Raw genomic sequence first — 15,527 nt, 5'->3', positions numbered from 1 at the left:
GGAGCGGTCCGTGACCGCTCCTGGCACATTGTGCCGGATGTCAGCTGCGATAGTCAGCCCCGTGAGCGCGGCCGATCGCTATGGTGTACTATCCCTTCGGTGGTCATACGGGCCCACCCCACCTCGACGGGATAGTACATCAGATGTCAGAAAGGGGTTAAAACACAAGTAGCTTTGTATCATCAGCATTAGGGGAGCACAAATGCACTGAAGCTAGCCAGATCCCATAATCCAGACAACTTCAAAACTTCATTTGCAAGCACTATAGCTAACAGCTTGCAAGCTATGTGTTCTTTGCCTTGGAGACCAGCAAACTCTGATAGACCTCAGAGGTGGCCAGTAACCTAGACAAGAAATAGTAAACTATATAATCAAAAATACCTGTCACGATTCTGTTGTCGGGTAACCCGGGACAGGGCTCCTTCCCTGTCCCTAATGCTAGGGGGCGCCCTAGCTTGCCCTGTTCCCCGGGGTTACTTCTGAAGGTGAAGATGCCGGGGCCACGTACCTTGCCTTCTCTCCTGAATCCACCCTCTGTCTGTACCCTTCACCCACACAGCGAAGAGGGGAGTAGAAGTGCACCATAGTACACCAGCCAGACGAACAAGGTAACATGAACAGGGAAACAAACTACCAGGCATATAAAATATACACTCACATATAACAGAGAAATGCACCTGGGAGTGGAGGATGGGTAAAACCAAAGTAGGAGAAGAAAGGGAATTATCACACCCACTAAACCAAGCAACAGTCACAGATAAGTCCACCAAACGCCTCCTCTTATAACCACCAACTGCTATACTCTCAGCCATGCAACATAAGCTAGTTCTGACAATGTGAGTCAGTTAGGAGCCAGATTATATAAGGGATAGGAGTGGCTAACTGTGCTCAGCTGAGAGCCCTCAACATGGCCGATTAACCCCTGTACTGCCAAAAGAAATTTACACCGTTTAAAAAGTAAGTGAAGTACTTCTATTCAACGCAGGAGTAGGAGCAATCAGAAGCTGCGGTCTTCTGGCTCCTCTCTGTCGTGGTAACTCCATTACAATACCTCTATTTTTGAGAACGAAAATGATTTTTAAGAAGAGGTGAACTGCAAAGTTGCTTGTTTCTAAAAGGACCGTGCAACTTTACCAATTTAAAATGATGAAACAACACTGTAAAGTGTTATTCCCAAAATAGTGACTTTTTATCCTATGCGCTTGGTTTCTCCAACAGTCCCACAGAAAATGAATGGGGTGGATGAAGTGCAGTTTGAGCATGCACACCACTGTCTCATCTAAGATGTGATTCTGCAAAGCCCGGCTCTAGAACCCCGTTGTTGACATGGGGGAGATGGAATTTGGTGTATCTCAGACTACAAAGCATCTGGTTCTCAGCCTATTAATGATGCCCTATGGCGGGCTGCCCAGTGCTAACTGTAATGCATCCTGTGTGAACAGAGGCTACAGTTTACAGAACCATTTGGGCCCAACAACACCCCCCAAAAAATATATAAAGTGCACAAAAACATAGCAATATATGTAAGGTATTGGTTGATATTCTGGCCATAATACGTAAGCTGGCAACCCGTGTCAAGAGTCCTTACACTTGCCAGTCCTACACTTGCCATTTTACTTGGGTCCGCTGCACCCTGTTAGTGCATTTGCATTGAGGCCCAGTTGGACATGTAAGCATCTCTGCCTGTTTTTGTTTTTTTCTTGAATATTGGAGGATTTTTTCCTCTTTTTGTGGTTTTTATGTATCTCAGACTAGCAGGTTGGCGCTACCTAAAGTGTGAGCCTAAATGCAGTTGATATTAACTGCCCTTCATATTCAAGTGTTTAATATTCTGGTGAACTTCATTATTTAATAAATAATTAAATAATATTAATGTAATATTATTGAATAATATTTATTTTAATTAATAATACATTTAAAATGAGGGTGCCCGACAGTAACCTGTAGTGTTTCATACAATAATACAATAAGAAATCCTGCCAAGTTCATACATCTCTTTAGAAGCAAAGTAATCACATTTGAAAAAAAAAATGCCACTCAAGTTTTTTTATGCAATTTTTTTGAGGCAAAGTCACAAGTGAATTCAACAGGAATTAGAAATATAAGGCCTCATTACCACCTAACCGGTCATTCTGGGTTTTTTTTCTCTCCGGCATGGTTCACATCACCACGCACATCAGTTGTTACACTGGACCCCTCCAAGAGGTGGATCAAATTCTGTTTTTTTTTCAATCGGTCTCCATGTTTTTGCCATAGAAACTGGTGAATATGAGTTTTGACATGACTTGTGATTGGTTGAGGCATAGGAAAAATGATTCTGATGAAGTATAAATGGAAATGCAACCTAAGACCTGACTTACCGTATATTTTATATTCCTTTTGAATCCACTACTGGATTTTACTAAGAAAACTACTTTGAAAAAAACATTTTGTGATGTTTTTTCCCCCAAAAATTATATGTATGGAACCGTATACCCTATTTATCCATCAAAAACGATTTATGCACTCACACGGAACAATCCTTACCGGAAATGGCCTGAACAGCAACTCGCAGGAATCCTTTCACTTCTCCCTTCTCACTAACGATAGCGACTCGATGAACGAGAGGCACAGAGTACAGCAAATTGCTCAGGTAGACAAAGGCCCTGCAGAGTGGGACATAGGTTACAGGAGGAGAGAAAGAAGTATAGAAGGTAGAAGGAAAACAGTAAAAGTGGATGGAAGAAAAGGAGACCAGTCGGGAATAGAATAGTAGGGATTGATGAAGAGATGAGCACAGAGATTGTGAATAAAGTGACCAGTTAAAAAGGAGATTGAAGAGAATGGAGAAGAATCATCAGCAAAGAAAAAAGAAAGAACAGGGATGAGAAGGGTGAAGAAAAACAAGAAAGAAGAGGTCAGGATACACACTGCAATTCTTTAGTAGGAGGGATACAGCTCACACCACAACAAGAGCTGCCAAGCTACAAAAAATATGTGAGGTGGGCAGCCACTAGCAGCTCGGAGGTAAGTGGGTCAGCCACAGCAGAATATAGGGTAAATGGGATGGTAAGACGAACTAAGTGGCGAACATTGATCAACATGGGGAGGAACTGTGAAGGTGAGGGAGGGTTGGAGGCGGACAGGAGGGTCAACTGGACCCCGGTGTTCTGTGTGAGGGAAAACGCCAGCAGCAGAGCATAAAGGTGTATGGGTGTGCCGGCAAAAACCTGAAATCAATCAAATGAAAAGGACCAAAGCAAAGAGAAACAGAGACCTATGAGAAGGAGCCAGCTCTTTCTTTATATTGGTGGTGAACATAGTGTTGGAAATCCCACCAACTAATGTAGCGGTCCCATAATTTACTTTTATAGCTAGGAAAACACTCTAAAGATATTATACACCACTGATCATGTATATAAGAATACATGCCATCTATTATCATACATGGGAAAGAGAAATCAACTACTATCAAACATACTTTATAGGAACATATCAGTTTCACGTATATTGCTCATGCCTCAATGTACTAAAACCAAAACTGGTACATGTTGTATTTACTGTCAAGTTCAGCATGTCTATATTGTTCGTGTTATCTTATGTTGTTACCAAGAAGGTCTCTGTCTTAGGAGGACCAAGCCAATTGACCTCAATAGGAGCGGTGTAATGTTTCCTTTGCCCTGTGGGGGTGCTGCATATCTTGCCTTACAGATAACTCAGGTCTTTCTGAGATCATGAAAGTCTCAACACTGGGATACTCTGGACCTTTATAGTAAAAACGATTGTCCAAAGTAGACAACCTCTTTAGTCCAGTAGGAACACAAGGAAGCTTAGATTTAATTGAAATAGTCCATTGAAAAATTATTAGTAAGTTATAACGCACTAGAAATAGGCCAGATGCTATTGCATCGGGAGCGCGGTGAAATGAACATCCCCCTGGCGCTCAGCCAATGAGCGGCACGGGATTAAAATCCCCCACCAAAGCCGCGCTGCACCACTCATTGGCTGAGCGCCCCTGGGGGTGGCTCAGCTAATGAGTGCCACTGATCTCCCGACGGAATAGTGGTGCCGTTTTTGTCACTTGTGGATGCGCAGTTCGTAGCCTTCGGCCACGGTGGATTGTGGAATAGCGACACAATCGCCGGAAGCTGTGACAGAGCCGATTGGCAATTATATATTAGATTATGAAGCTTCTTCACTATGGCCTGCAATGCATTTGTTCTTCAAAGCACATATCATAAATGAAAACACTTATAGGGGAACTGGGACCAGCATGATACCCCCTATATTTAAAGTTATTATTATTATTATTATTTATTGTTATAGCGCCATTTATTCCATGGCGCTTTACATGTGAGGAGGGGTATACATAATGAAAACAAGTACAATAATCTTAAACAATACAAGTCATAACTGGTACAGGAGGAATGAGGACCCTGCCCGCGAGGGCTCACAATCTACAAGGGATGGGTGAGAATACAGTAGGTGAGAGTAGAGATGGTCATGCAGCGGTTTGGTCGATCGGTGGTAGCTGCAGGTTGTAGGCTTGTCTGAAGAGGTGGGTCTTCAGTTTCTTTTTGAAGGTTTCGATGGTAGGCGAGAGTCTGATGTGTTGTGGTAGAGGGTTCCAGAGTAGGGGTGATACGCGAGAGAAATCTTGTATACGATTGTGGGAAGAGGAGATAAGAGGGGAGTAGAGTAGGAGATCTTGTGAGGATCGGAGGTTGCGGGTAGGTAAGTACCGGGAGACGAGGTCACAGATGTATGGAGGAGACAGGTTGTGGATGGCTTTGTACGTCATGGTTATGGTTTTGTAGTGGAGTCTCTGGGCAATGGGGAGCCAGTGAAGGGATTGACAGAGGGGAGAGGCCGGGGAATAGCGGGGGGACAGGTGGATTAGTCGGGCAGCAGAGTTTAGAATAGATTGGAGGGGTGCGAGAGTGTTAGCGGGGAGGCCACAGAGCAGGAGGTTGCAGTAGTCAAGGCGAGAGATGATGAGGGCATGGACAAGGGTTTTTGCAGATTCATGGTTGAGGAATGAACGGATTCAGTTAAGGCATGATTCACGTGTGAGAGTGACTTGTAGCTATGGACACTCTGCTTGACATCCTAGTAAAGACCACAGCTGTAAGGTAGTATATCACTACTAACCTATAGTTGTCTAAAAACAAATGAGTTAGTGCCCCTTTTCAAACTGCACAGTATGCACTTGTACACGGAGAAAGTCATATGGAAAAGCCAGGATATGGCAAGAAACCCTCAGCTAAGTAATTAAACAACGGCCCAGTATTACTTTAATACATAAGATCAGTCAATCAGGAAACCTGAAGTTATCCTCAAGTGCAGTCATGAAAACCATCAATCGCTTTGATGATACGGGATATCATAAGAACCGCCCCAGGAAAGGAAGACCACTAAATTTCTACCTTCTGGTTAGGACAATAACTCAAAACACACTTCCAAGCTATGTAAGGGCTATATGACCAAGAAGGGGAGGAATGGAGTAAACGGTCAGGTGACATGGCCTCCATAATCAACCTCAACCGAATTTAGATGTTTTGGGATGTGTTGTAAATTGTGAGCCCTTGTGGGCAGGGTCCTCTCTCCTCCTGTACCAGTTGTGACCTGTATTGTTTAAGATTATTGTACTTGTTTTTATTATGTATACCCCTCCTCACATGTAAAGCGCCATGGAATAAATGGCGCTATAATAATAAATAATAATAATGTGTTGAGTGGAGAGTGAAGGCAAAGCAGCCAGCAAGTGCTCAGCACCTCTGGGAACTCCTCCAAGACTTTTGGAAGCCATTCCTGGGGACTAGTGCTTGAAATAATGCCAAGGGTATGTAAAGCTGTCATCAGAGTAAACGAAGGTACTTTGTGGAATGTGTTTAACTCATGCTCTGTTTTTTTCCTTTGTGTTTCTTTACTCCTTGTTTGCTCATGTGTTTTCCATGGTTTTGCTGCCTTTATTCTGAATATACAATATGCACATTCCAATAAAACAAGGAAAACCATTGCACGAACAGGTCTGTCCAACCTTCTGATCAGTATGTTAAGCTGATAGGTGACTATATGAGATATTGAATCCCCTTAGCTGTTTTTTTTTATCTCCAGAGACAGATGGGTGTAGTAAATCAAGTAAAACAGCAGACTAGGGGGGGTGTCAGGTGTTTGACCCCCACAAATCTGAAATTATTAACCTATCCTGGATATAGGACATGAATATGTTGTCATTACTTTATTTTATAAATAGCTTACAATGGTCCAAAATTACTAATTAAGTATACCTTTCCGCCTCCCGAGCTGTTCTCATGCTGACCGTTCCCTAGTTTTTCCTGACTAGAGCCAGGTGATCAAAGACAGCAGAGGGCTAGATATGTGTTTGCATTAGAACAGCAGAGTATTTGTAAAGTGTGTATTACACTTTTGGTATTTTAGATCTTAGTAGGGTATTTCTTAAAAAATTGAGGGTTTGAAAAACAAAGATGGTCCATGTTAAGTGGAACCATAAAGCACCATCTTTAGATAAAAAATAGCCCTCTATTAGCTCAACCTAGCACCATTACTGGTCCTAGACCCTGGAAAGGTTTGATATGAGTGTTTTCATAGTGATATACTGGAACTTAAATAACACCAATATCTCAATTATATCATTATTAGAGAACCAAAGTGTAATGTAGAAAAATGATTTATGGCTTTACAGTGCATTGCAGGTCTACAATGTGGTCTGAGACCCCTGATAGTGGTGCACTCTAGCAGTGAAGCTGGAGCGAAAAATATCATCCTGAAAGAGCTGGTTGCTTCCCAGCATGCTCTGGGCAGATCTGACGAACCTTCCCACTACACTGAACAGAGGGGAGCGGTCGTGAAACGGGTCTGATCTGACAGCACAGCAGGGATGATCCTGGGATCCATCTTCTTCTTCCTCCTCCTCCTCATACTCCAAACCCTCCTCCTCTTCAAGCTGGGAGGCTGGCTCAGGGCCCTCGGAGCCAGGGCTTGAGAGGGTGGGGGAGGGGGTTATTTCGGCCATGCTGTCGCTCATGCATGTGGTGAATAAGGGAGAGCTGAGATCAGAAATGAGGAGGGGGTAGGTTAGTAAAAAACAGAATTGGTAACCCAAACCAGGGATGGAAAACCCAAGGGACCTACAGAAAGGGTTAAGAATATAAACTGGTGATGTAAGCAAAATGGCAGGTGTATACAAAAAATAGGAAACTATGAATGAAAAGCTACAAACCAATGAACAGAGAAACGTTGTGGAACAGGGAAGAAAGGATAAAGAAGGTCGAGAGCAGGAAGACAACTTTCCCTGCTAAATAAGGTGCACAGTTATGGTTAATTAAAGAGCTGGGTAACTTATGTCTTTAGTATGATGAGACAGGCTGGCATTATTCATGTAGATGGAGAGACCACTAACTCACCAAATACGTAGTCGCCAGTTTTCCAAACCTACGATATTATACGAGGTGCAGGCTAGAATTACAGAGGAACTTACCTGCCCACCAAACGGAACCAAGGGAACCGATCATAGAAAGGATCTCCTCCTGTCACCACATTATCACAGTCTTCTGTTAGGCCAGATGGAAGCTCAGCTGCACGGTCATACATCTCACGCATCATGTCCAAGCGTTGCCTGTGGAGGCATAAATATACTGAAGAACGCAATAAAAATGTATGAACCCAGAGCAATATCTAATCCCTGAATACCAGATCAGAGCTTGATCACAATGGGTATAAAATTGGAGACAATCATCTTTGTACATGGGCTGAAGTCCGAAAAAAAAAGACATGTCCAACAGATATGAAATGTTTTATCAATCCGTAGAATCCAAGACTATAAGGTATAAAGTAAAGTGATTTTATTTATTTATTTTCCTATATTTTCCTTCTTATTAACCACTTTTCAAAAGACATTCAACTCACATATACATTTGTTGCCACAATCCAACTTCTTTCTGTGTTCTGGTTATTTGTGGGATGTTAAGAGTAGACAATTCTTCTCTATGATGTTCATTTTTCTATCTAGACAATCTCTAAAAAACTCAACTTACCGTATATACTCGAGCATAAGCTGACCCAAGTATAAGCCGACCCCCCTAATTTTGCCACAAAAAACTGGGAAAACTTAATGACTCGAATATAAGCCTAGGGTAGAAAATGCAGCAGCTACCGGTAAATGTCAAAAATACAAACAGATACCAATAAAAGTAAAATTAATTCAGACATCAGTAGGTTAAGTGTTTTTGAATATCCATATTGAATCAGGAGCCCCATATAATGCTCCATAAAGTTTATGATGGGCCCCATAAGATGCTCCATACAAAATACGCCCCATAAAATGCTCCGTACAGTTTATGATGGGCTCCATAAGATGCTCCATACAGACATTTGCCCCATATAATGCTGCACAAATGCGGATTATAGCCCCATAAGATGCTCCATACAGACATTTGCCCCATATAATGCTGGACAAATGCTGATTATGGCCCCATAAGATGCTCTATAAAGAGATTTGCCCCATGTAATGCTCCACAAACATTGCTTATGGCCTCATAAGATGCTCTATACAGTCATTTGCCCCATATAATGCTCCACAAACGTTGCTTATGGCCCCATAAGATGCTCTATACAATCATTTGCCCCATATGCTGTGGCTGCAATAAAAAAAAAAAAAAAAAATCACGTACTCACCTCTCAGGTCCCCGACACTTGCTAGATTCACCTGCTCCTCATTCCACCGCCGCCGGGCGCCGCTGTGTCTTCCATCCTCTGCACTGACGATCAGGCAGAGGGCGCACACTAATCGCGTCACCGCGCCCTCTGACCTGAACGTCAGTGCACAGGACGGGGAAGACTCGGCGGCTGGCGGCGGCGGTGGAACAAGGAGCAGGTGAATATCGCGCACTGCGTTATACTCACCTGCTCCTGGCGCGGTCCCTGGCTCCCCGGCGCCGGCAGCTTCCTGTAGTGAGCGGTCACATGGTACCGCTCATTACAGTAATGAATATGCGGCTCCACCCCTATGGGAATGGAGTGGGGTCCATATTAATTATTGTAATGAGCGGTACCATGTGACCGCTCACTACAGGAAGAAGCTATGGCGCCGTGGGAACCAGGGACATGCAGGGACTGCGCCAGGAGCAGGTGAATATTACTACACAGCTGCTGCTCCCCCTCCCCTGCCGACCCCTGGTATGACTCGAGTATAAGCCGAGAGGGGCAATTTCAGTCTAAAAAAATGGGCTGACATTCTCGGCTAATAGTCGAGTATATACGGTAAATCTAATTTTTCTAATTCAAGGCTAGAAGGAGTTTGTGGATAGTCTCCGTGATGCCGACAGGATTTAAGACATGAAGTGAAAAAAACTCACATACTTGCAGTCCAAAATTTCCCATAAAACTATAACTTTATTAGTACAAAAATACATACATAAAACTGTGAAAAAGGTTAATTCAACCACAGGGAGAAACAGGATACGCACTAGATGGCAGTACATATGCCCACAGGCTCACAGCCAACTGGCTGCAGCAACATCAGTACGGTAAGATAAACAAAGACTAGGAGGCCTATGGGAAATTTTGGACTGCAAGTATGTGAGTTTTTTCACCAGATGGTTGGCAGTTGTTTCCTGACTACGGTCCGGATATACATGCATTGAGGCACACTAAAATATTGATCTATGGGTACTGACATATATAGGTGTCTCTGCATGACTATGTTTGTAACATTCCTCATTTATAGGATTTAAGACATACAGCTCTGGCAAAAATTAAGAGACCACTGCAAAATGTTCAGTTTGTCTGATTTTTCTTTTTATAGGTATATTTTGGAGTAAAATGTAAATTGTTCTTTTATTCTATAAACTTCTGACAACATATCTCCGAATTTCCAAGCAATAAATTTTGTATTTTTTTCTAACAAAGAAAAATGGTCAAAATTAAAAAACAAAACAGTGCTTTCAGACCTCAAATAATGCAAAGAAAACAAGTTCATAATCATTTACAAACAACAATACTAATGTTATAACTCAGGAAGAGTTCAGAAATCAATATTTTGTGGAATAACCATGATTTTTAATCACAGCTTTCATGCGTCTTGGCATGCTTTCCACCAGTCTTTCACACTGCTTCTGGCGCAAAAATTTAAGCAGTTCTTTGTTTGACGGCTTGTGACTATCCATCATCCTCTTGATTACATTCCAGAAGTTTTCAATGGGGTTCAGGTCTGGAGATTGGGCTGCCCATGACGGGGTTTTGATGTGGTGGTTTCTTAACATTTGCCAGAGCTGTATATCTCAGTGTAGTAAAATAAGATGATGGTTTATTACAGAGCAAAAAAGGGGAGAAGCCAGCACAGCCTAAGGTTAAGACGCAATACATAAAATGCAAATGCACATATTAATTTCTAACTGTATTATCAAAATGAGACATTTAGCAAACAATTGATCAATTCTTTGAGCCACCCCGCCTCTTCACGGGAATCTCATGTTGGGGCAGTCCTACACTACGTTTTTTATATTCGCTGTGCCATAAAGGCCTCCTAAATGAACTAAAAGCAAGACCACATTAAAAGCATGCTGTACCTGGAGCATTACTGAGTCACCCCCATGGCGCCAGACTAGGCAAGCGAGGATAAAGGTTGACCAGGTCCAGACAGACATTTCGGATCCAACCTCCACACTGCCCATCCAGAGCCACGCCTGGTTATGTGCGCCATTCTTTCTGTGTCTCAGTGATTGATAGGCTGCTGTTCACATACAGCATCCCTGCCCTGCCTCAGGCTTTGTTTAATTATGCACCTGTTCCTCAGCCTGTCTCACTCTTCATCTGTGGCTCTGGATGGGCAGTGTGGAGGTTGGATCCAAAATGTCTGTCTGGACCTGGTCAACCTTTATCCTCGCTTGCCTACTCTGGCGCCATGGGGGTGACTCAGTAATGCTCCAGGTACAGCATGCTTTTAATGTGGTCTTGCTTTTAGTTCATTTAGGAGGCCTTTATGGCACAGCGAATATAAAAAACGTAGTGTAGGACTGCCCCAATATGAGATTGCCGTGAAGAGGCGGGGTGGCTCAAAGAATTGATCAATTGTTTGCTAAATGTCTCATTTTGATAATACAGTTAGAAATTAATATGTGCATTTGCACTTTATGTATTGCGTCTTAACCTTAGGCTGCGCTGGCTTCTCCCCTTTCTTGCTCGATGGTTTATTACGACGCGTTTCGAAGTACAAAGTTTCTTCTTCAGGAAAAACCACATGATACAAACTCCTTCTAACCTATTGATGTCTGATGGTCACTGTCTTACCCGTGGATCTGCTGCAGCTGATTTGCACTTTTTGCTGTTTTTACAGATTAAAAAGGTGAGTTTAATCTGAGCGCAAAGCTCACTATATTTCTCAGATAAGAACCTATTTTGTGCTGATCTCTCCTACAATTTCCTTGGATAATTAAAGGTTAACAGCCTTGACAACTTGACAACACTTGGTTCATGTGACTGTAGAGTTACAGGACTCTAATGGTCTCCTACAAAAGAAACAGATCCACCAGATCATCTTGAAAGGCCTTTAGACAAGCCAATAAGTGCTTTGCTTTGCACTCATGAAGGTTGCAAAACTTCAAACCAGCTGTCTACAAATGAATACCGTACATTCATCTCGCTATGCCTAGATCAAATCAGATCAAATCTTTATTTTGTTTACTTTTTATAAAAAGGATTCCTTTGGATTTGATGCACTTAGGGGTTTTCCCATTGTGAGATCTAGGCGGGTTTGATAAATCACGTTCCTACTCTTCTGCACACCTCTGTATCCCCTTTAGTGGAGGTCTAAAGGGGAACAATTCCTTTCTTTGGAGACTGCCAAGCCGCTGTAAAGAGATTTATAAGCCATGCAAAGCTCCTCTAGTATATTAAATATGCAAATATTCTCCTCAGAGAGGAAGAGGACTTGAACTCTTGTGCCATCAATTGGATGTACAGTACAGACCAAAAGTTTGGACACACCTTCTCATTTAAAGATTTTTGTGTATTTTCATGACTATGAAAATTGTACATTCACACCGAAGGCATCAAAACTATGAATTAACACATGTGGAATTATATACTTAACAAAAAAGTGTGAAACAACTGAAAATACGTCTTATATTCTAGGTTCTTGAAAGTAGCAACCTTTTGCTTTGAAGACTGCTTTGCACATTCTTGGCATTCTCTTGATGAGCTTCAAGAAGTAGTCACTGGGAATGGTTTTCACTTCACGGGTGTGCCCTGTCAGGTTTAATAAGTGGGATTTCTTGCCTTATAAATGGGGTTGGGACCATCAGTTGTGTTGTGCAGAAGTCTGGTGGATACACAGCTGATAGTCCTACTAAAAAGACTGTTAGAATGTGTATTGTGGCAAAAAAAAGCAGCTAAGTAAAGAAAAACGAGTGGCCATCATTACTTTAAGAAATGAAGGTCAGTCAGTCTGAAAAATTGGGCAAACTTTGAAAGTGTCCCCAAGTGCAGTGGCAAAAACCATCAAGCGCTACAAAGAAACTGGCTCACATGAGGACCGCCCCAGGAAAGGAAGACCAAGAGTCACCTCTGCTTCTGAGGATAAGTTTATTCGAGTCACCAGCCTCAGAAATCGCAGGCTAACAGCAGTTCAGATTAGAGACCAGGTCAATGCCACACAGAGTTCTAGCAGCAGACACATCTCTACAACAACTGTTAAGAGGAGACTTTGTGCAGCAGGCCTTCATGGTAACATAGCTGCTAGGAAACCACTGCTAAGGACAGGCAACAAGCAGAAAAGACTTGTTTGGGCTAAAGAACACAAGGAATGGACATTAGACCAGGGGAAATCTGTGCTTTGGTCTGATGAGTCCAAATTTGAGATCTTTGGTTCCAACCATCGTGTCTTTGTGCGACGCAGAAAATGTGAACGGATGGACTCTACATGCCTGGTTCCCACTGTGAAGCATCAAGAAGGAGGTGTGATGGTGTGGAGGTGCTTTGCTGGTGACACTGTTGGGGATTTATTCAAAATTGAAGGCATACTGAACCAGCATGGCTACCACAGCATCTTGCAGCGGCATGCTACTCCATCCGGTTTGCATTTAGTTGGACCATCATTTATTTTTCAACAGGACAATGACCCCAAACACACCTCCAGGCTGTGCAGGGGCTATTTGACCAAGAAGGAGAGTGATGGGGGTGCTACGCCAGATGACCCGGCCTCCACATTCACCAGACCTGAACCCAATCGAGATGGTTTTGGGTAAGCTGGACCGCAGAGTGAAGGCAAAAAAAGGGTCAACAAGTGCTAAGCATCTCTGGGAACTCCTTCAAGATTGTTGGAAAACCATTCCCGGTGAGCACCTCTTGAAGCTCATCAAGAGAATGCCAAGAGTATGCAAAGCAGTCATCAATGCAAAAGGTGGCTACTTTCAAGAACCTAGAATATAAGACATATTTTCAGTTGTTTCACACTTTTTTGTTAAGTATATAATCCCACATGTGTTAATTCATAGTTTTGATGCCTTCAGTGTGAATGTACAATTTTCATAGTCATGAAAATACACAAAAATCTTTAAATGAGAAGGTGTGTCCAAACTTTTGGTCTGTACTGCAGCTATCCTAAAAATCAATATTGTCCCTTTAAAGAGCCTTACCACATGACCTAGGATAAGAAACCAAATCAGGCACGTCATTTGCAGATATGTGTTAGGAGTGTTTTCCCCTCCTGAGTGCAAAACAGTACATGTGATTTGGCTAGGTGAGAGGATCATTGCATGGCCTATAAGGCTCCTTACACCGGTATAGCACTTTCCACAAGGAGAAAACATTCCCTCTTATACTTCCAGTCTTAGGCCTCTCACCTAACCAATCTAGATTTCCTGCTTTGCATTCACTGAGCAGGGGCAAACACCCCGAAACGTGTGTCTGCAAATTGAGTGTCTGGTTTGACTTCTTAGTCTTGTGAAGTGGCAAAGCTTGCAAATGCGTCAATATTAAATTTTAGGATTGCTACATCCATGAGGTGGCCCTTCAGTGGAGGAACAGTCCAAGACTGTGGACACTGGTGGAATATGGGACAAAGACAGGCTCTACCCTAAGCTAAAGTGAGAATAATACTATATATGCAAAATAAGGATAGTGATAGAGAGATGCTCCCTAGTGAAATACCATCAGGTAAAAAGGGTGAAGAGAATATGTATATGTCTGTGTTCACCTTGTGAGCTATGCAAAAAAGCATCGCACAATTCTGTATTTGCTGGCTGCCTCTTTATCCAGATCTCCCCGGATGGAATTATTGTAGGTACGGCTGATGAATTCCAATAGTAGAAGAATGAGGTCCTATCAGGTACTGTCAGTTGGCATTATCAGAATGTGCACAGCTTGATTCTTTTCTCAAATTAATTTATTTATTAGTTACAAAAAGTTAAATGAAAGAATCCAATAAATATAAGGTATTACACATGCTTGTTTTAGCCATTTTAATATCTTATATTTTATTCAATTATTTGTTTTGACTTTTTGTAATAAATAAGGTAATTTGAGAAAAAAATCAAGCTGTGCACATTCTGATAATATCCTTTGACAGCGCTGGAGAGTATTGTGAATTCTGTTATCGAACTCCCTCCTGTGGTCATGAATGGTACTTCGGCGAGTTCTGTCCATGGACTCCCTCTGGTGGCTGTGAGTGGAGCTGCTGCTTCTGAGGTTCCTTCCACAGGTGACGTAGTTTATTCTTTGTTCTTGAACTGGTTCAGTTCACTTTTGGATCTTTCTGGTGAACTGTCTACTCCAGCAGAAGCTAAGTCCCTGCTAGTTAATTATTTGTTCATTGTTGCCTCGACTACTGCAACCTCCTACTCTCTGGACTCCCCTCTAGCACTCTGGCACCACTCCAATCCATCCTACACTCTGCTGCCCGACTAATCCACCTGTCCCCCCGCTATTCCCCAGCCTCTCCCCTGTGTCAAGCCCTTCACTGGCTTCCTATCGCCCAGAGACTCCAGTTCAAAACCCTCACACTGACATACAAAGCCATCCACAACCTGTCTCCTCCATACATCTGTGACATGGTCTCCCGGTACCTACCTACACGCGACCTCCGATCCTCCCAAGACCTCCTTCTCTACTCCCCTCTCATCTCTTCTTCCCATAACCGCATCCAAGACTTCTCCCGTGCTTCCCCCATACTCTGGAACTCTCTACCCCAACACATCAGACTTGCGCCTACCATAGAAACCTTCAAAAAGAACCTGAAGACTCATCTCTTCCGACAAGCCTACAGCCTGCAGTGATCCTCAACCTACTGAACAGCCGTACAGCCAGCTCTTCCCTCTCCTAGTGTATCCTCACCCACCCCCTGCAGACTGTGAGCCCTCGCGGGCAGGGTCCTCCCTCCTTATGTACTCGTGTGCCTTGTTATCTGCTCATGTTTAATGTATTTGTCTATATTTGCCCGTATTCACATGTAAAGCGCCATGGAATAAATGGCGCTATAAAAATGTATAATAATAATAATAATAAATTGTTTCCTTGTCCAGCTTGCTATC

General features: G+C 42.8%; 1 protein-coding gene across 6 annotated transcripts in view; it reads right to left on the bottom strand.

The window, feature by feature from the left end:
• The window catches only part of KIF1A (kinesin family member 1A), a 280,148-nt gene that overhangs the window by 76,472 nt on the left and 188,149 nt on the right, over nucleotides 1-15,527 (bottom strand). For all 6 annotated transcript variants that reach the window (XM_069727733.1, XM_069727735.1, XM_069727736.1 and 3 more), the window contains exons 25-26: nucleotides 7,481-7,618; nucleotides 2,527-2,645 (exon numbers count right to left, since the gene is read on the bottom strand). In XM_069727733.1, coding sequence (XP_069583834.1) covers nucleotides 2,527-2,645; nucleotides 7,481-7,618 — 257 coding nt within the window. The remainder of the gene's footprint in view (nucleotides 1-2,526; nucleotides 2,646-7,480; nucleotides 7,619-15,527) is intronic.

Source organism: Ranitomeya imitator, chromosome 5 (assembly GCF_032444005.1).
Source record: "Ranitomeya imitator isolate aRanImi1 chromosome 5, aRanImi1.pri, whole genome shotgun sequence".
Classification (NCBI taxonomy): Eukaryota; Metazoa; Chordata; class Amphibia; order Anura; family Dendrobatidae; genus Ranitomeya; species Ranitomeya imitator.
This window is presented reverse-complemented; position numbering and strand designations above follow the sequence as displayed.